Below are 21,513 nucleotides of genomic sequence, written 5' to 3'. Positions count from 1 at the left end.
ATTATTATATATATGCACTAATTCTGATTTTTTGTTTCAGGCATCCTTAAAAAAAATCTACAAAACTACGCAAAAAACGGCTATGGCCACTAAACAAAATTTAAAAACTACTAACAAAAAACCGGCGCAAGCCACAAAAAACCTTAAAAAACCCGGGCACGTAGGGCCCAACCCCTTGAGCACCAAAGGCCCAAGTAAGCAATTTGAGTTCGCGCATAAGCCACATTAAGATAACAGGATTATAGCGACATACGCTGTCCTGAATTTGATTCGGTTAGGAAACCATGTTGAAGTTCTATTACCCAGGACTCCCACATGAAGAGCATTTGGCTGATAGTTGTGCCCCTATCGCGCATCAAAGTGCTATAGTGGGGAAAGGGATGGTCTGGAGCATTGGAGCGCGGTGGAGTAACTCCTGTTTTAACTCAAGTTAATACATATATATATATATATATATATATATATATATATATATATATATATATATATGTATATATGTATATATATATATATATATATATATATGTATATATGTATATATATATATATATATATATATATATATATATATATATATATATATATATATATATATATATATATATATACGTCCCGAGTAAAGGGAGTAGGCACATTAAGACCCCAAACTCAAACGGAACGAGTCCCTCTTGAAAATGGGTGCCAAAACGTCGAGTTTTGAAGTCTCAACGCGGTTCTCCCAAGAACTTCGTAAGTTGCATATATGCATATATGCATATATATATATATATATATATATATATATATATGTATATAAATTAAACATTTTGTATTAGGATGTATATGTGACCATTTAATTCAACAAAGCGATAGCAGCTTTTGCTAAAAGATCTGATCTTTTACACTTTTCGTATAGCCCAGAGGACAGAAAAGGATATTATTAAATCGTTTTCGTTCATAGCCGCCAAAGCAAGAGGCACCTCTGTACGCTAACCACTGCAGTGGTCAAGTGTTAGAAGACATTCGTTGGACTTTCCAAGTTTGAATTTGTATCAGTCCGAGTGTCTGATGAGGTAGGGATATGCTGAAATGAGTCATAACACTCTATTGATACCGATTCGAGCACAGGAAGTTTAAAGAATTTGTCCTCCTAGGCTATATATTTGGCCATTTAATATATATATATATATATATATATATATATATATATATATATATATATATATATATATAGTGTGTTTGCATTATACAATCATTTTATTATCTGAGTAATAATTAAGGTAACCTCACAAATAATGGTCTTACATCTTAGATATCAACATAAGCCATGAAGCAAAGAACAACAACCTTTTAAGAAATCCCAGATCTTTCTATTCTTGGAATTCTTAAAATATGACACACATTATAGTACTACTACGTTGTTGTTAATCTATAAATAGCGTAGTTTAACATTAACGTATTGTCTGGACAATAATAATAGGCTATTTCGATAAGAGCTCATGCATTAAACTTTGAACTTTGAAAACTTTTATACGGCAAAAAAAAATATTCGATTAATAAGTTATGTTTAAATAAAATAATAATTTATGTGATTAATTAAATTATAAATGGTTTGCAAAATGCAAGTCCATTCTACAGGTTGGTTGTTTCATTAAGAATTGTCCATATAGTAACTGAAGAAACCTTACACAAAAATTAAAAAAAAAACAAGAAGTCGGGAGACTTCTCTTTGATAGCAAATTAGGCGAACAGCAAATTCAAAGCTTCTTACCAGAGGCTGTTAAACGACGCTAGAAGTAACCTTTTACACCGACATGCATCTAATTTGCTATCAAAAAGAAGTCTCCCGACTTCTTGTTACTTCGTATAGATGCCGCTGCTCTCGTACCAGGATGTTATTTTAATTATAATGGTCAAACAGTAGACTGCATTTCATTTCAATTTGAACTTACATAAGTGTTCCTGATGAGGAGTTGAATAACTCGAAACACGTGTAAAACAATGGTGGAATTCGAATTGAAACGAAATGTAATCTTTTACTTTCATTTTAACGACTTTTCTCTGTGCAAAGAGCGAAAAAGATAGTATTTTTTAAAGATGAACCGTAGATAGAAGAAAATAAAAGATTGCATTTCATTTCAATTCGACGTCTTTTCTCTATTTTCTCAACCGTTTCTAATTTGGAGTAAAAAATGAATACGATTTTTACCGCTGGTTTAGTTATATAACCTTAAATAAAAAACACCAATCGAAAGCTACACCAAAACTGAAAATACAGATATTATACTAACTAAGAACAATGATCTTATACACAATACTTACCACACATTCGGATTTCCTCCATTTTGTAATATCAGTCTGGTAACATTAACAGCAAAGTCTGCATCATCGCACCCAATTGCTAAATGGAAGGAAGAAATGCCTGTTGTAGGTAAAATAATGTTTGGGTCTGCCTCTTTCTCGCATAATACAAACTTTACAGCACTAAAATAGAAATATGTTGTTAGCATAAAAAAAATGCCCTTTGGAAAATTTTAGACAAATGCGACAATTGACAGAAAACAAAACAAATTTCTGCATCTGCATTTTTAAAGAGCCGAAGAACTCCGGTGAAGTGTTTGGTTACCCATGTGATTTTTGCAAGAGGGTGATGTGCAGGAGCTGTACTGGAATTAGTTCAACGGAGATAAGAGGTTTATTGTTAACTACCAGAATCATGCCTTACTTGTGTAAGAATTGTTTACCTGGGATGAACGCCCTAAACCTAAACAATCGTGTCAGTGCGCTTGAAAACACTTTAAGTGAAGTGAAAATAGCCAGCACCCAAAATATTATTGAATTAGAGGAGGAAATTGATACGATAAGTGTGGAGATGAAAAGTTTAAAAACAAGTTTTGACAAACAAAGATTTTAGGATTATTAAAGAATCTATCACTGGCAACAAATCAGTAAGTAGTGCTGGAAATGATAACATTCAAAATTGTGCAGATGTCAAAGGTACCAATGCAGTTTTTGGGGAGATACAGGACAGGACCGGGAGAGCCAAAAATATTATTATATATGATGTACCTCAAAACCATTCCCGTGAATCTAACATCCGTGCTGAACACGATAGAAATGAGGTCCAAGGAATTCTCAATAAAATAGGTGTAACGAACAGCACGTTTAAAGCTTTTCGTCTTGGTCGACTAGCAGATAAACCAAGACCTCTTAAAGTCCCATTTAATGATTCAGCAATAGTTATCTCATGTTTAAAATATCGTAAATCTCAACGGGTTCTAATTTGCGCATTGGAGCTGATCTTACCCTTTTAAAGCGTGAGAAAGTGAAGGCCGTTTATCAGGAGTTAGAATTCAGAAAAACACAGGGTGAGAATGATTTGAAGATCCAGTACTTAATGGGGTACCCAAAATCATTGTCAGTAAATCCAATAATTCAAAAAACGATTATTGAGCTTATATTTTCAGAATGTTGGCGGTACGTGCACAACACTTCAGAATTTCAGACAATCTTTGAGTCTCTCTAGTTATGATATTATTATTGAAACATCTTACGTCTAGAATCTTAGATGCTGAATTGGGATTCAGTGACTTTAATGCGTACAGACATGACAGGCACACTCAAACTAGTTCAAAGGCTCATGGTGTATCAAAGTATCAAATAATTTAAATTATTAAACTTTCCAGTTTGGTTTTCGCGAGAATTAATTGAACTTGTCATACAGCAAAACATAGCTCACAGGAATTTTAAAGCATCAGGCAACTCATATGAGGAATTTTCGGTGTTAAGGGAAAGATGTAAATCATTACAAGCAATATGTTATAAGAACTATTTAGAGAATATTCAAGTAAATCTTTCAAGTAATCCCCACTCTTTTTGGAGACGTGGGTCTAGTGCTTATCCTAATGTAATGTCTAATAAAGGTGGGGATAGCTCAGAATGGTGATGAAATAGTCAATCTATTTGCCAGTTATTTTTTAAGTACATATAATGATAGTGAGTATAATTTACCTAATTTTAAATTAGACTATAATGTAGATTTTCAGATTATGAAGTTTAGTCTGACTGATGTTTTCGAGGGGATTATGAGTTTAAAAACTACATATTCTTCAGGGCCTGATGGTATACCTGCACCACTTATTAAGAACTGTATTTTTTCCCTTTGTACGTTACAACAAATTTTCAATTTATCATTGTCATCATCTGTATTTCCACAATATTGGAAAAATAGTTTCCTTACACCTATCTATAAATCTGGCAATCGTGAGTGTGTTAACAATTATAGAGTTATAACTATTCAATCAGCAATGCCGAAACTTCTGCTAACGGGAAGTCAACAGTAACAAACCTTGTCAATTACCAACAATACTTGTTGGGTGCATTTGAGAATGAAATTCAAGTCGACAGCATTTACACTGATTTCTCAAAGACCTTTGACCAAGTTAATCATAACCTTTTGGTCCCCAAACTTCATGTATCTGGCTTTGGTGACCCCATTGTTAATTGGATTAAAAGTTTTCTAATGGGACGTACACAGCAAGTTCGTATTAACAATTATATTTCAAAAGAATTCCATTGTTGTTCTGGTGTCCCACAAGGGCCTCATTGTGGTCCCTTGTTTTTTAACTTGTTCATTAACGATATTGGTAAGGCTATCAAAAATTCACACTTCCTGCTATTTGCTGATGATCTTAAGTTATTTCGTTATATACATGATAAACCGGATAGAGATCTCTTGCAAGATGATGTAAATAATATATGTTTTCGGTCAAAACAAAATGGTTTAAGCTTAAATCCAACTAAATGTTCTTGTAAATCATTTGGTTGTATAATTAATCTAATAGCTAATAGATATGTTCTTAATGATGTAGTCTTGGATTCAGTTACTGAGATTAGAGATTTGGGTGTATTATTGGATTGTATATTGACATTTAGAGGCCATTTTCTTAAAATTAAGGAAACAGGATTTCGTAATCTTGGTTTTATTTATCGTAACAGTCATGATCTCTCGCCTATTGTATTCAAATTATTGTATTGCTCTCTGGTACGCTCAGGTATTGAATACTGCCCTGTTGTTTTTTCCCCATTTCATTGAGTCTACATTGTTGGATTGGAGAGCGTTCAGAGGAAGTTTCTAAGATCTTTAGCACATATTAAAATAAGCATCTTTTAAAGCACATATTAAAATAAGAAATACTGAAAATTATTTCATAGATTATTCTGTAATAATGTCTCAATTTAACATTGCTACACTGAAGAACCGCAGGTTGAGAGCTGATATGTTATTTTTGTTTAAAATTCTAAACAACGTTATTAATTGCCCCCCGTTATTAGCGAATGTATACTTAAACCCAATACTCGACACACAGCACTGTTTTATATTCCGTTTCATAGAATTGATTATGCTCGGCATTTTCCCTTGTCGAGAATGCTCAGCTCTTGCAATGACCTCCTATTGGATCCATTCTGTCCAAACATTAATGTTTTCAAAAGACAACTTAAGAATCTAATTATTAATCTAGATATGTAATGTTTTTTAACTTTTGTGATTTGGTATACTGTTTTAACCCACTTGAACCTACCGTCCTTTATAAAGGCCAGAAGGTTTCTTCTAGTACATTAAAAATTTAAACTTTTCAAATGTAGATGCCGTATTAGTTTTACAATCCTAAATTATCATATTACCCATCAAATCTTATTATGAATCATTTAGTAAATAATTTCCAGTGTGTCAGGAAATTTTTGTGTAGGAGTGATTTCAGCTACTTGAAATGGATAAAGCTAGGTAAGCTATTTCTGTTTTGTTTATAATTAGTGACGTCGGATCGTGATAAAATATAAAGTTTAGAGATGAAATAATTATTTAACGCATATACAAAAGAATTTTTGTCCGTAATAAAAACACGTGCTCAAAGTATCATGTTCTTTTAAAAGGCCAGTAGGACAATCAGCGTCTATAGTGTTCTGTATTACTAATAAATGTTTTTTTATTTTTCTCAGTCGTTCGTACTGGAAAAAGCCCCTTACGCTAGCGGAGCTACTTGAAGAAATAGAAAAAGAAGATATTGACGTTCCAGATAGCATTGCAATTTTGCCTCCTGATGCTAACGATGACGTTACCGATGAGGATTCGGGTGAAGAAGATAATGTTGATATTGAGAATTTACCTGGATATCAACTTAGGGCAGAGTGTCAAGTTAATCTACCAAATCAATCTGATTCAGATGATGATAAGTCATTAGCAGACTTTGTTGAACACAAACCTAAGAAATTTAAAAAATTCAAGTACTCAAAACGAGATTTACAATCGAGTTTCTCTAAATGGATTCCAATTCAATCCGTAAACAATCAGCGTTCACCACCAACGATATTTAAATTGTTTATGGCTGATATAGTTAAGCAAATTACGGAATCTAGCAATACATATGCCCAAAAAAAAATTCTGTAGGTGATATATCTACGGATGAAATGTTCTGCTTCATTGGTATATTACTGCTTAGTGGTTATTGCTCTGTTGCTAGAAGAAAAATGTATTGGCAGAATTATGATGATACAAATAATAAAGTAGTTTGTTCAGCTATATCCAGAGATCGATTTCAATATATTATGACAAACATTCACTGCAATGATAACACCCAACTGGATAAGCAAGATAAGTTCTCTAAAATGAGGCCAATCTTCGAATCTCTGAACAAAAAATTCTTCGAATATGCTCCAATAGAAGAAAACCACAGTATAGATGAAGCTATGGTGCCCTATTTTGGACGCCATAGTTGCAAACAATTCATCCGTGGAAAGCCGATTCGCTGGGGCTACAAGTTTTGGGTTGGAGCAACAAGACTTGGATATATCATTTATTTTGATCCATATCAGGGAGCATCTTGAACTCTACCACCAAAATATAGTCATTTAGGCTTAGGGTTTCGTAATGGAGTACAAAGTACAAAAACCTATCCAAGCGCAGATGCAGATACGGATCATAATCTATTACTAGCAAACGTCAACATTAAACTCAGGAAACCGGAGAAAAAAGTTAAAACCACCAAAATTAACATCACAAACCTAAAAGACGACAACTGCCAACAGCAACTAAACGCAGTGATAAATAAATTAACTGAAGGAAGCGTTGAATGGGCAGATATGAAAAAAGCCATACTAAAAGCGGGAAAGGAGGTCCTAGGCGAAGAAGAGAAAACCACTAAAAAAGACTGGATGACACCTCAAATAGTTGAGCTAATAACTGAAAAAAGAAAATACAAAAATAAAGATGAAAATAAATATAAAACCATCAAGAATAAAATCAAATATGAAATCAGAAAGGCTAAGGAGGAATGGATGAACAAAGAATGCCAGGAATTGGAAGAACTCAGCAACAAACATGAGACCTCAAACTTACATAAAAAAATGAAAGAACTTACAGGCAACACCAGACAAAGAAAAACACTCATAACAAGAGATAATAATGGAGAAATACTTACTGAAGAGAGCAAAATAAAGGAAGTATGGGAACAATAATCCATCTGTTCCATGACGAGAGAGAAAATGAACAAGATATAGGTGAAGAAAAACAATACCTACAAATTTTACCCTCAGAAGTAAAGAATGCCTTACAGAATGCAAAATAAGGAAAAGCACCGGGTCCTGATCAAATTCAAGTTGAACTGTTAAAAGCCTTAGATGACGGAAATATAAAGAGACTCACCCGAATTTTCAACCACATATATGTAGAGGGCAACATCCCGGAAGAATGGCTTAAATCGATATTTTTACCTCTACCAAAAAACAACAATCCCAAATCATGTAATGACTATAGATTGATAAGCCTAATGTGCCACCCTTTAAAGATTCTCTTGAAAATTGTTCAAAACCGAATTTATAAGAAATGTGAGGAGCAGATAGATGAAACTCAGTTTGGCTTTAGAGGAGGCATGGGTACAAGAGAGGCATTATTTGCGTTGACGGTACTCTTGCAGAAATGTCGGGAATATAACAAGAGTGCATATGTATGCTTCATAGACTTTAGGAAGGCCTTTGACCGAGTGCAGCATATGAAGTTAATAGACGAATTAAAAAACATCAATTTAGACAAAAAATCGGTTGCCTGTAAAGTCGGTTTTACGGGCGAAGATTTTACGTGACAACGTCTTTTTCTCGGTAGAATATTTATTGATATGAATATTATTAAATTGCACAATAGGAACAAGGAATTGAATGAAAATAAGAATTGCACAAATTTTAACTATAGAAATATATTTTGTTTACTAAAACATTGTACATGTAAACTTAAACTTAACTAATTTCCAACGCGCCTAATTCTCTAGTGCTGCGCGCGCAGCGGACCGATCATGTTTGAGTGGGAGAGAGACGCAAGGCATTCGCCGGTCCGGCGGGCCTCTCTCTCGTTCGGTGACTCATCGTAACAGACGTGAGCGGGCGTTACACTTTTTCATGAGTGACTCCGAGCCACAACCTAATTTAAGACGTTGTCACGTCAAAAAGACATTGTGTTGATTAAGGCTATATACTGGAACCAGAAAGCAGTAGTAAAGGTAAACGGTAAATATATAGAAACAAATAATATACCGATTGCGAGAGGGGTTAGGCAAGGATGCGTCTTGTCTCCGACGCTTTTCAACGTGTACTCACAGGTCATATTCAGAAAAGCCTTATGGGAAAGAAAAGAGGGAATAAGAATTGGTGGAGAAATCATAAACACCATGAGATTTGCAGATGACACGGTAATTATGGCTGAGAGTATAGAAGAACTACAAACTTTACTAGATGCAATAAATAGTGAATGCATTCAAATGGGACTTGACATCAACACAGATAAGACCAAATTTATGATAGTATCAAGGAGTCCAATAAATAATGAACAACTAACTCTTGGTGGACAGCAAATAGAGAGAGTGACAAAATATAAATATCTGGGAGCTTACATCAACACAGAATTAGATGCAGACCAAGAGATCCGGGTACGAATAGAAATGGCAAGGGCAGCGTTCTTAAAATTCAAACAATTGTTCTGTGACAAAAATCTGAATACTGCGCTGAGACTAAGGTTTGTTGAATGTTACGTCTGGTCGCAACTATTGTACGGGGTAGAAACATGGACACTAAAAGCGCAAATAGTTAAGAAGATTGAAGCCTTTGAACTTTGGATATACCGGAGAATGTTGAGAATCCCATGGACTGCCAGGGTCACCAATGAGGAAGTGCTGAGAAGGATGGGTCGAGACAAAAAATTGTTGAGAACGATAAAAGTAGGGAAGACTGCATACCTTGGACACATACTAAGAAATAATAAATATAGTCTTCTGCAGGTCATCATGCAGGGTAGAGTCGATGGCAAAAAGGGAATAGGTAGAAAGAGGAAGTCATGGCTGCGAAATATTCGAGACTGGACAAACATGACTGTAGACGAATTATTCCACGTTGCAAAAGACAGAGAAGCTTTTAAAAATGTGGTCGCCAACCTCCGTTAATGGGGACGGCATAGGAAGAAGAAGAAGGCTTAGGGTCAAGTGTTGTTCTCAAATATGCCGACGTTTTACAGAAGATGGCTTTTGCGCCATTTCATTTGTTTTTTGATTACTTCGCATCTTTGTCTCTCCTGAAAGAATTGAAGTTCAGAAACATAAAAGGTACAGGTACCATAAGAGCAAATAGAATTCCAGAATGTCCCCTAAAAACAATAAAAGAGATGAAAAAACTGGAGAGAGGTGCTTTGGATTATTCCATTGTAGATGATGATAGTATATGTAATTGGAATGATAATAGTGTCGTTACTTTTGCATCGAGCGTGTCTTCAGTTTTCCCTCTAAATAAAGTAAAACGATTTTCACAATCTGAGAAGAAGCATATATACATAAATCAACCTAAGCCCATACAGCTGTACAACGAAAACATGGGTGGAGTTGACAGAAGCGACCAGAATATTGCTCAGTATCGAACAACTGTACGAGGAAAAAATTGGTATTGTCCTTTGATATCCCATTGTGTCGATATGGCAGTTCAGAATGCATACCACTTTCAAAAACAGGATGGCGGAAATCTTACCAGTTAGCATTCCGAAGGGCTATTGCAGTTGAGCTGTTAGAAACGCACAAGCAAACCACCAAAAGGGGACCTTCAAAAGCGCCAAGCAATCAACGGGAACACTCACGTTATGATAGGTTGGATCATTTATAACCTATCAAGAACAGCAACGAAGATGCGTACACTGCCATAAAAAGGCAAATTATATTTGTCATAAGTGTAATGTTGTCCTTCATCCTAAAGAATGCTTTTATAATTATCACACTCAATGAATATAAATTGCACTTGCTAATAAATAAATATTTTTGGAAAAAAAAATTTTCATTTAAAGTAACTTATAGTCCTACTGTCCTTTTAAAAGAAAATCAAATTGTGGCCAATCTGGAAGTCGGATATTTTTTTGTTTATTTTTCCCTGACTTTTGAAGCCTTTTTAATCACTACTCAATGTATACATTCAGGTTTAAACAAAAAAAAGTTTCAGGACTAAATGGGTTAACGTACAAATTTTAACTGTTTAATTGTTTCTTTGTTATTGTTTTGATCTTTATTGTAGGTACATGATCTTCACTTTTTATTATTTGTTGGATTTTATTGTAAATGGTTCTACCGTTGAAATAAATAAATAAATAAATAAAAAGCTGTCAAAATGGATGATAAAAATTGTTTACTAAAGATGGCAAATATTGCGTAGAAAAACAAGTTTTCTTACATTGCAATCTCTTCATCATTTGGGTTAAATGATTTGTTCCAATTTCAATTAGATAAGCCACCGTTATCACAGGAAAAAATCCATCCAATTTGTTATTTACAATTTCTTTTTGATAACATGTTTTCGTTTATATTCTTTTAAATACTTAATTTGCTACAAATTTTATCTGTCAGTGTGTACGTTATCAGCTACTACTGATGTCAATAATTGCAGAGACAGGAATCCTAAACACATTTTGAACTTACGACTACTAGTGACCTATTCACTACAAAGTTTTCTTGAAAAATGTTATTACGCAGACGAAAGATATATTAGGATTTTCATTAATCATAATTCTTAATTGGTTGATTGATAGTTTGAGTAAAATACATAAAACAAAACAGAATGATAATATTTGTCAACAAATTGTTCATTCAATTTCTAGAATAATATAGCGCCAATATTTTTTAACCATGGTCATTAAAAATATATTTTTTTCGTCTTGATTTTAGACTTTAGACATTTTTGTTTATTGAGATACCAAAATTAAGCAAAATAAAACTGTGAAACAATGTCACCAAGAATAATTACTGTTAAGTCGCTATACTTTGTCCCAAAGTGACTAGTCTGTACAGTTGAAGATATGCAATGTTAACCTTATGGGAATTTCGCCAAGACGTTGCCAGTGTTATGCAAATCTTTCAAAATAAACGGAATAAACCAGGAGTTCTCAACAAGTCCTCACGTACAATTTTATGTAATTTACAAATATCGTTTGCTAATAATTTTACATAATACTATACATTATTTGTTTCTAATAGTAACTTATCAACTTTTATCTTTTATTAGTTACAGTAGTATAATAAAATGTGCATTAAATAAACATTTGTTTCAAAGTTTAAAATAATTTCGGTAATTTTTACTAACTGCCAAATTTAAAATGTTATTTAAATTACTGCCATAATGTGTAAGGAATTTGTAATTTTGAATGATATCAACTGCAAATACTTTCTTCTAAGTTATTCAGTAATTAAGAAGCAATTAGAGTAATTCTTGTACAGAATATGTTTAAAAGCTTGATACATCCAGGGCCTTAATTAGTATTTATTTGTTCTTCGGAGCGCGTAAACATATTCGAGTTACGATTATTTGTACCATCTTGGATGTACTGTTACTGTTTTGTTATTGATATTATTTGTTGGTGGCTGTTGTTGTGATTTGCTGCTGGCAATTATTGTTATTTTCTGTTGTTGGTTATTGTTATATTTAACGCCGAATTTTTACCGCAAAATGGAGGAAATTGTTCAATGGAAACGTGGAAAAGCTCTGAAACTTTCAAGTGTAATTAGGAAAGTTTCAGAAATGAGTGGTGTTTGCGAAAAGACTCTGTTTCGCATACGACAGGAATATTCATCACCTGCTGGATTACAATCTCCAAAAAGCAGGCTCAAGAAGCGAAAGGTTGGTAATTCTCGTGACAACAAGTACGATGAAGGTGTCAGGGGCCAAATTCGTAGAATAGTTCATAAATTTTTTCGTGACAACATACCACCAACAATAAACACCATATTAGCTGTTGTAAATGTCGACGAAACTTTGCCCAACTTTTCACGGGCCACGCTACATCGCTTGCTGAGTTATATGGATTTTGTGTTTATAAAACGTGGCAGAAATTCAATTTTGATTGAAAAACCAGAAATCATCTCGTGGCGTCATCGTTATTTACGCGCAATTCGTAAATACCGTGCAGAAGGATACAACATAGTGTATTTGGATGAATCATGGGTAAATATCGGGCACAGTGTGAAAAAAGAATGGGTTGATAAAACAATTACATCTCATCGCGATGTTTTTGTTCGTGGTCTGACAACAGGATTAAAAGCTCCAACAGCTCGTGGTGCACGGTTCGTTTTATTGCACGCAAGATCTACCAGTGGATTTATTGATGGAGCAGAACTCACGTTTTTGGCAAAGAAAAATACTCAGGACTACCACGACGAAATGGATGGACCGACCTTCGAAGATTGGTTCGAAAATAACTTAATGCTAACTTTGCCAGAAGAAACTGTTGTGGTAATGGACAATGCCTCCTATCACAGCAGAAAGTCAGAACAAATTCCCAACAGTTCAACGCTAAAAAAAAAGATATTCAAGAATGGCTTCTGTCAAAGAACCTATTTTTTGAAGAAGACTACCTAAAATGCTAGTTAGTTGATGTAGTCAAGGCCTTCAAAGCAAAATATGACAGGTATATAATAGAAGATATTGCCAAAAAGCACAATGTGAAGATTCTGAGGCTCCCACCCTATCACTGTGAACTCAATCCCATCGAAATGGTTTGGAGTGAAGTGAAACGGTATAATATAGCTGGACGCAACGCGAATTTTAAAGAAGCTGAAATGCGAAATTTAATTACAGCAGCGTACCAGGTCACTACGCCAGAGAAATGGAAAAACTACGTAAACCACGTAATAGCAACAGAAAAAAAATGTGGGAAATTGACAATTTGTTGGATGATATCGAACCAATTATTATAAATATAAATAACAGAGATAGTGATGACAGTGACGATAATAATGATAATGATGATAGTGAAGCAGAAACTAAATGATATAGCGATTGACAGAAAAAGGAACTAAATATAATGGTGTACAATTACGATTACTTACACACGAAATTAAATACAATGACTTCTTTTATTTTCAACTTATTTATTAGTTTTATTTTCGGATATTTCTACGTTTTGTTACTACCTTAACTTTTGAACGGAACAATACATAAATAAAATGTTTCTTTATATTTTAGTTTTATTTTATTCGATTTTATTTAAATATATAAACAAATGGTTTGTATCGCTAGCACATACTGTAGAATTAAAAACAAACTGCTTGTGTGACATAAATAAAAGGCATTTCTTAATTTCTATTTTATTTTAATTTAACCCAAGTATGTCGTAGCAAATGTTATTTATGTTTGAGAACCACTGACAGAAGGAAGCCAGGCAGGGTCGTTAGTGGGCATTAGTACTTAAGCTACCCTCAACACAAAAGATGGATTAGGCTAAGTAGTAAGAAGTGACGTTTATTTTAATACAAGTTTGCAAAGAAGTATGGCATCGATGTTGTGCATTTACCCTGTACAGACTAGTCACTTTGAGACAATCTATAGGCTACTGATTCCCATTCAGATTCTAGCGGAATTTAGACTCGTAGAAAGTCTTGTTCAAAGTATCGCTATCATTTGCACCATGTAAAATATCATCTACATAACAAGAATTTTCTAGAGCGTCACAGCTAATGGGTATTTTTCTTGATAGCGAACTGCCAACTCTTTAAGGCACCTAGTACTTAAAAAACTAGCTGAATTTGTGGCGTAGATCACGGTCTAAAGTTCTAGACATTTTAATTCTTCTTGTGGGGAATTGCGCCACAGATGTTACTGCTTCGCTTGTAAGTTTCGGCTTACAAGCGAAGCAGTAACATCTCCAGAAGATGCCAACCCCTAGTGTTGGCGAAACGTTGAGAACTAATCTCAGAGGACAACGGCCTAACAGCCCGAACAAACAGTTTAAGTAACAAGTCTTCATTTGAAAATAAAAAAAGAACATATTTTATAAAGGTGTTCTCTATTATTTTATCAATGGATCAAAAATTATTAAAACTAAAAATGCAAGTGTTGGTTCGCCTTAGGAATGGATGTTAAATTTTTGAATGCTCGTTTCTCAAAATACACTTTTAGCAGATAGGCCCTTCTTATAGCCACCGCCTCAATTGTTAAACAAAATATTTTTGGCGCTATCTTCAAAATACAGGAACAATGGTGAGAAAATAATTTTTTTGTAATCTTCAAATGTTCTATAATAAAATAAAAAAGTTTGATCGTTATATCGGCGGTTAAATGTCAAAACCTCGTAAGTCAACAATTGGCCATTTTTAATTTTCTGAGGATTTCGATTGAAAATATTGTTCCAAATGTTCTGGCAAAGCTCCAGATTCATGAAAACTATGTTTTGAAATGTTTTTTTCAAAGTAATAATTAAATAAATACTAAGAAAGAAAAAACATGGATTAAGTAATCATCAAAGTTTATTTGCTCTTCCAAAAAGTTGTAAATTTTGACTTATGAGGTTTCACTATTTAACCGTCAACATATAATGGATGAGATACAAAAAAAATTGTTGAAAATGTGTCATTTTTTAGCATTCTACTATTAAAAAAATCTGAAATATCTAGACCTCAATAACACTACTTAATTCCACGTAAGAAACTGTTAAAACACGAAAGTGAGAATCTTTTGAGGCTGGAACCCACCAAAAACCTCTTCTGGAAAATTTAATGCCAAAAACATTTCTCCTAAGTTAAATAATTATAGCGACCTGATCTACAACTTTAAAACAGTTAACTTGTTTTGGCAGACTATTTTGTGTTAAATATTTATTGTAACGAATAAACCTCAAGTGTTACTTTGCTAAGTTTTACAGTTTTTTAGTCAATAAAAATGATGACAAGTGGCAAAAGTAGAGGTGAAAAATTAGTGTTAATGGCTTTAGAATACATAATTTGGGTATGTATGTATTTTATAGTGAATTCTAATATTATTTTTAATTTTCTTAAAAATGATGTTGTGTTTGGTCAAAATTATGTATTTTTATTTGAAAAGATCTATTACATCTATTTCTTGCTGATATTTACTACTAATTATTATTATCAATGAATACCTGCCAGTTTAGTAGGTAATTACTTTGGCTAGAAGCTAAGTAAAAGGTTAGATAATGACTTATTAGTATAATTATGGAACTAATAGGATGTTAAATTTATAATTCTGTCGTTTCAGACAATTCCTCTTGTTTTGGTTCTATTTCAACAACAAAAGATTATTATTGCTGGTCCAAGTTGTTCGATTTCCCCAGTGCTCACTAAAGATATCACGACTATTCCTGAAGTACAAGATTTTGACTCGGATTGTTCAATTCAATATATCCACATTACGAACCTTCATCAGACAGTGAGAGTAGTGATAAAGAAAATGTCTCAAGTACTGAGGCAGGTATGGAAGAAAGCTGAACCTTCAAAATGGAAAAGAAATTTAAAGAAAAAACAGAAAATTGAATCCAGACACCAAAGTTATCAAACTGCGAAAAAAGCTGGTTCCAGTGCAATGCACATTTTTCAGAAGAACTTAGGAAATCACTTCGTCACAACTTTTGGCATAGTGAATATTTGAAACAAAAAGAGTTTCTTCTTGGAACAACAGAAAGTATACCACCTTTAAGGAGAAGGGTGCGAACAGAGAGTTCAATGAAAGAAAAAACAGATACAAAAATTTATTATTTAAATATTGATGTGCAAAAAATCCGGGTATGTATCCTGGTAAGGCAAGGCAATGTAAAAAAGGCAAGGGAGAGGGAAAACTGTTTATTGGACTAGACAATAGAGGTAAGAAGACTCCACACAACAAGACAGTCCAAGAAAGTATAGAAAGAGTGAAAAATCATATAGAAAAGTTTCCTACCACGGAATCTCATTATTCCAGAAAAGAAATTAAACTTTTCTACCTCACCCCTTAACTTAGCATTACGAAAATGTACAATTTATATAAACAAGAATGTTTAAATAAAAATTTAAAACATGTAAGAGAAATTACTTAAGTATAGGAGGATTTTTTGTACCAATTACAACTTGTCGCTCTATAAGACAAAAAAAGATCAATGACAGCTTTGCACTAAATATAATTCCTTAAAAGTGGGCCCGGAGAAGCAGCTGTTAGAAAATGACTATATACAACACATTATACGGAAGGAGGAGTGTTTGAATGCGAAAGCAGCTGATAAGGGGAAATGTCTGCAGCATAAGGTATTTGTGTTGTAGGTACCTTTGATTTGCAATCAATGTTACAAATACCTTCGAGTGACATAAGTGCTATGTATTACAGTCTTAAAGTATGCATGTATAATTTTACCATTTATGAGCTATGTGAACCAAATAATGCCTTTTGCTATGGATGGACAGAGTTACAAGGAAAAATAGGCAGTTCAGAAATAGGTAGTTGCTTACTTAACTATATTACAAAGCAGCTGTTTGTATTCTGATACCTATGACGGACAAAACCGCAACCAAAATGTTGCAGCACTGTTTTTATATTTAGACCAAACTTCAAACCTAGAAATTATAGAGCACAAGTTCCTCGAAAGTGGCCACACCTTTATGGAGGTGGACAGCATGCACAGTGCTATAGAAAAGGCAAAGAAATATCCTGTTTATAAAATTCAGGACTGGTTTAATATTTTTAGAATTGCTAGATAAAGATGTGTCCGAAACAAAAAAAGTACAGGCTATAAGTAATGTTCGTCAGATGAATTTTTCAGATTTCAAAGACCTTACAGATTTATAAACAAAGTTAATAAAAAACAGGAACGAAAATACAGAAGGAAGCACAGTAAATTGGCTCAAAATCAAGTGCCTAAAACATGAAAAAAGTAAACCAGAAATAATTCAGTATAGGTATGACCATACTTCAGAGTTCAAAGTAATTCTAGTATTAGGTAAAACTCTTCCAAACTCTTTTGAAGAAATAACCCTTCAAATTTATATTAAAAAATATTTCCAATAACAGTGAAGAAAAAAAATAGCCTGCTACAACTGTGTCATAAAGGAGACATCCCAGAAGAATTTCACAGTTGGTGCAAATCTTTGCCAACATTGAAATCAGTGGTAGACAAAGTTCCTTCCTCAACTAACAGTGATGAAGATATTGAAGACTGGAGGAATTTGTTAATACATGCTATACAATAATTATAAGAAATTAATAGTTTAGTAATGAGACAGTAAACATTAAAAGTTCATTTTCTTGGAACAAACAATTACGGACTTAACATATTTTTGCAGTAAGCCCACGAAATAGGCCTCCTGAATTTAAAAACACTGCTATTGGTCTCCCAAAAACTTCCGAGGTATCTATCTAGTGATCAGCAAGTTTATTAAGGCCAAATCAAGCTTTTAAAAATATCTTTGTAGTTTTTAAATAGAATTTATCTGTCTTTAACTTATAACAAAAAAAATTGTTAGCTTCCTATATGCCACAGGTAAAAAACTCAAGATATTGTCATTACCATGTACATAGATATCTATATTTTTGAAGTTTACCCTTAAATGTACTTATATCTCACAAAAAAACAAAGATTTTCATAATTAAGTAAAGATTTGTGTTTTGAAGAAAAATATAATTTACCAATCTAGGTGTGTACCTACTTTTGTTTAATTTGATCTTAAAACACTAATAATATAAAGAAATAGTTTTTTATTCCCAAATAAATAATTTAAAGACATGTCCAACACAATTTTTCCTGATTTCAAAATGTTTGTGCCCTTATTATGTTCTCAAAGAACTACAAACTAATACGGATATATTTATTACTGTAATAAACAAAAAACTCTATATATAAACAAATGAAAAGATGTCGTTTTAAAAACATATTAATATAAATAAATAACCATAGTCACATAAAAAGTAATTTACTGCCACAAAAATAATATTCTACACAAAAAAATAATAAAAAAGTGCATACATACCTTAGATTATTGTCGTCGATGGAATCGTAAAGCAGTGAAGCTAAGTAAAATTGTTTTTGTTTTGCGCTTTTTCCTCGATACATATTCATTGTCACACATAACTATTGTCACTTTTCTCATCGAAAAATCAAATTAAACGCCTTGCCTTTCCTGCTCGATAATTTATCAAATGCCGAAAAAAAAACAACTCTCGGCTTGCTCTCATCCTCTTTCAACGACTATTTGTAAACAACTTTCCGTTTTTTAGTAGGTTAGGTTTTTAAATTCAAATGTCCTGCTCTTTTACGTTCCAAAAACCGAATTTACTATTCTGTGGAGCATATACTAGTCAACCAGTAGAATAGTCTTAAGTTTCGGGTCAATATCGTTGCTAACACTCCATTGACCTACTGGTGAGGAACTACTTATAGGCTGATTGGCTGATATCAGTTGAATGCGCACGAGTTCTTAGAAATGAGGAAGATTTTTTAAAGCAAATTTATATTGATTTAAGATTACAACGTCGTCTGGACCCTAGAAACTTAAATAAACTAATCTTATTTTTCAGCAATTTTAAAAATATTTTGTTTAATTGCCGTTTCAAAGATCAGCGCACTCATACAAAATGCCATTAAAAAACAAAATGGTAATACAATGAACTTGGATAAACAAATCCATTAATTTCGATATATTGGATGTCATAATGAATTAATTATTGTAGACTGTAGCTACCTGTTAGTCCTTAGTAGGTTATAAGCTATTATATTATTTATAACATATTTGTCCATTCACATAAATTTTGTCCTCGTTTGCTGTGAAGTCTCTTTTTTCTGCGGCAATGAATAGACACAAACGATTTATTAATGATAGTTCTCTTATTGTACTTACATACTAAACAAGCGTACTAACTCCTTTTCCCCTATGGTCTTCTCCAGCGCTACACTAATAGCGCTCCGAAGAAGGTTCTATGGGGTGTTAATTCTTGATCTTGGAGGAGATTTATAATGAGTCACTTCGGTGCAATTATTCTTTGACACATTTTTTCCACATAAGGAGCAGCATACAGGTATTTAAAAAGGAATTTTTCTTTCTAGGTCAGTTGCCCATGAATAAAATTAAAGAATCAAAACTGCTATAAGTGAAGAACAGAAATATGATTTTACCTACTGTTAGCTACTATTGAGGATCCACACATCAGCACTTGTGAAATTTCACTTCAACATGACATTAGTAAAACTTCGGCAGAAAAATCCCCCGTAAACATAAAATGCATCTCTACCGCATACAATTACATCAAGAATAATTAACAGTCGATGATTATCATCGCAGATCGCAACATACCTAACTAAAACATTAAATAACAAAAAAGTCACTTTAAGTATTTAGGTAATTGGTGACTTTAATGTCTAAGTGGGAAAGAGAAATGGAAAGTATGGAGTTGGTGAGGGAAATGAAAGGAGAGAAAGACTGATTCAGTTTGCACACTACCCAAACATGCCTATTGCAAATAAGTACATTCTTTAAGAAAAAATCGAACATAAAATAGACTTGTGTAGCACCAAATGGAATCACTAAGAACGAAATTGACTTAATTCTAACAAGATTGCTATAATAAAAGATGCCAGTGTAATAAATAAATTTCAAACAGGCAGCGGTCATAGACTAATCGGAGCAAAAATTATTATAGATCTGAAACGAGAAAGAATAAAATTAATCACAAAACCAACAGTAAACGGCATAAATATTAACAATCTAAAAGAAAACTCACCACCAAAGGAAAATTGATAAAAGACTACGTGATGGAATCGACAGTTCTTAATTAATGCAAACCATCCTTGATAATGCCAAAGAAACCGGAGGCCCGCAACAACAAAATGAACATAGTAAACTATCTGATAAAATCAAAATAATGCTAAAATAAAGAAGGGAAATGGAAGTAAGTAGAAACATACAAAGAATACAATAAACAGAACTTTGTAAGACAATAAGGAAAAGTATTAAAGAAGACATAAGAAAATACAATGAACGACTGGTATAAAATGCAATCGAAAACAGAAAAAAAAACTAGAAGAAATCAAGAAAAGCACTAAGAAGAAGAAAACCGTTACTCTAACAAACGAAAACACCAGAGTAACAGACAGAAATGAAATAATACAACTCGTGACTAAATTCTACAGCGAACTATACAAAGCCCCTGAAACACCTGAAGAAACAATTAGCAACCAAGAAGATGTACCAAAAGTCCTTTCGGAAGAAGTAGAATCGACAATTACAAAAATGAAAAGCGGTAAAGCAGCTGGAATAGATGGCATAACAGTGGAACTGCTTAAATACGGTGGTAAAAAAACCTGGAAAATCTTAGCAAGCATATTTACGACCTACCCAAGATCAAGATGCATACCAGACCACTGGAATACAGCAAACATATTTCTCGTTCATAAGAAAGGTAGCAAACAGGATATCAAAAACTACAGGCCTTTCTACTAAAATCATATACAATATATTCACAAAGATCATTAACAACACATATGCGAATGCATTCGATGCTGCACAGCAAGAGAGCAAGCTGGTTTCAGAAATGGATTCAGTACCCCGAATCATATTATCCATAAGCCATTTAGCAAATATATACAGACAAGCAAAAGCTAAAGTAAAAATTTATGAAAACACTTCAGAATTTCCCACGACCAGAGGCGTCCGACAAGGGGACGCAATATCACCAAAGCTCTTCGCTTCAACTCTAGAAAATATATTCAGCAAAATGAACTAGTAGAACAAAGGCCTATCTATTGATGGAGAATACCTCAGCCATCTAAAATTTGCAGACGACATCGTTCTGATTGCTAATACTCCTGCACAACTGCAATAACTTATAAGCGACTTAAATGCAGCTAGCAATGAAGTTGGTCTAAAAATGAACTTGACGAAAAGAAAAACCATGTACAACGAGCTAGTGGATGTCCAAGATGTAATATTAAACAACACTGCACTTGAGACAGTAGACGAGTATGTATACCTGGGACAATTAATACATAAATCTGGTTCCTTACTCCCAACAGAAGATTGAAACTCGCTTGGGCATCATTTGGTAGAAATGTTATATTTAAATCGAGGATGTCACTCCACCTGTGTCCATGTGACCAAGTGTCCTTTTACATTAAGTGAATATTACGAGAGTGTATCTGTAAATGCCCAAGCTGCAACATAACCAAATTTTATTTTAATTATATGTCTATACTGTACGTTTTTATGTATTTTA

At 33.4% G+C, this 21,513-nt stretch overlaps 1 protein-coding gene across 1 annotated transcript in view; it reads right to left on the bottom strand.

The window, feature by feature from the left end:
- LOC140447417 (uncharacterized) overlaps positions 1–18,648 on the bottom strand; it is a 54,408-nt gene extending 35,760 nt beyond the window's left edge. The window contains exons 1-2 of the mRNA XM_072540057.1: positions 18,276–18,648; positions 2,302–2,463 (exon numbers count right to left, since the gene is read on the bottom strand). Coding sequence (XP_072396158.1) covers positions 2,302–2,463; positions 18,276–18,364 — 251 coding nt within the window. The 5' untranslated portion in view covers positions 18,365–18,648. The remainder of the gene's footprint in view (positions 1–2,301; positions 2,464–18,275) is intronic.
- Between the last annotated feature and the right edge of the window lie 2,865 nt (positions 18,649–21,513).

Source organism: Diabrotica undecimpunctata, chromosome 8 (assembly GCF_040954645.1).
Source record: "Diabrotica undecimpunctata isolate CICGRU chromosome 8, icDiaUnde3, whole genome shotgun sequence".
NCBI classification, from domain to species: domain Eukaryota; kingdom Metazoa; phylum Arthropoda; class Insecta; order Coleoptera; family Chrysomelidae; genus Diabrotica; species Diabrotica undecimpunctata.
The sequence above is the reverse complement of the archived record's forward strand: the minus strand, read 5'-3'. Positions and strand labels throughout refer to the sequence as shown.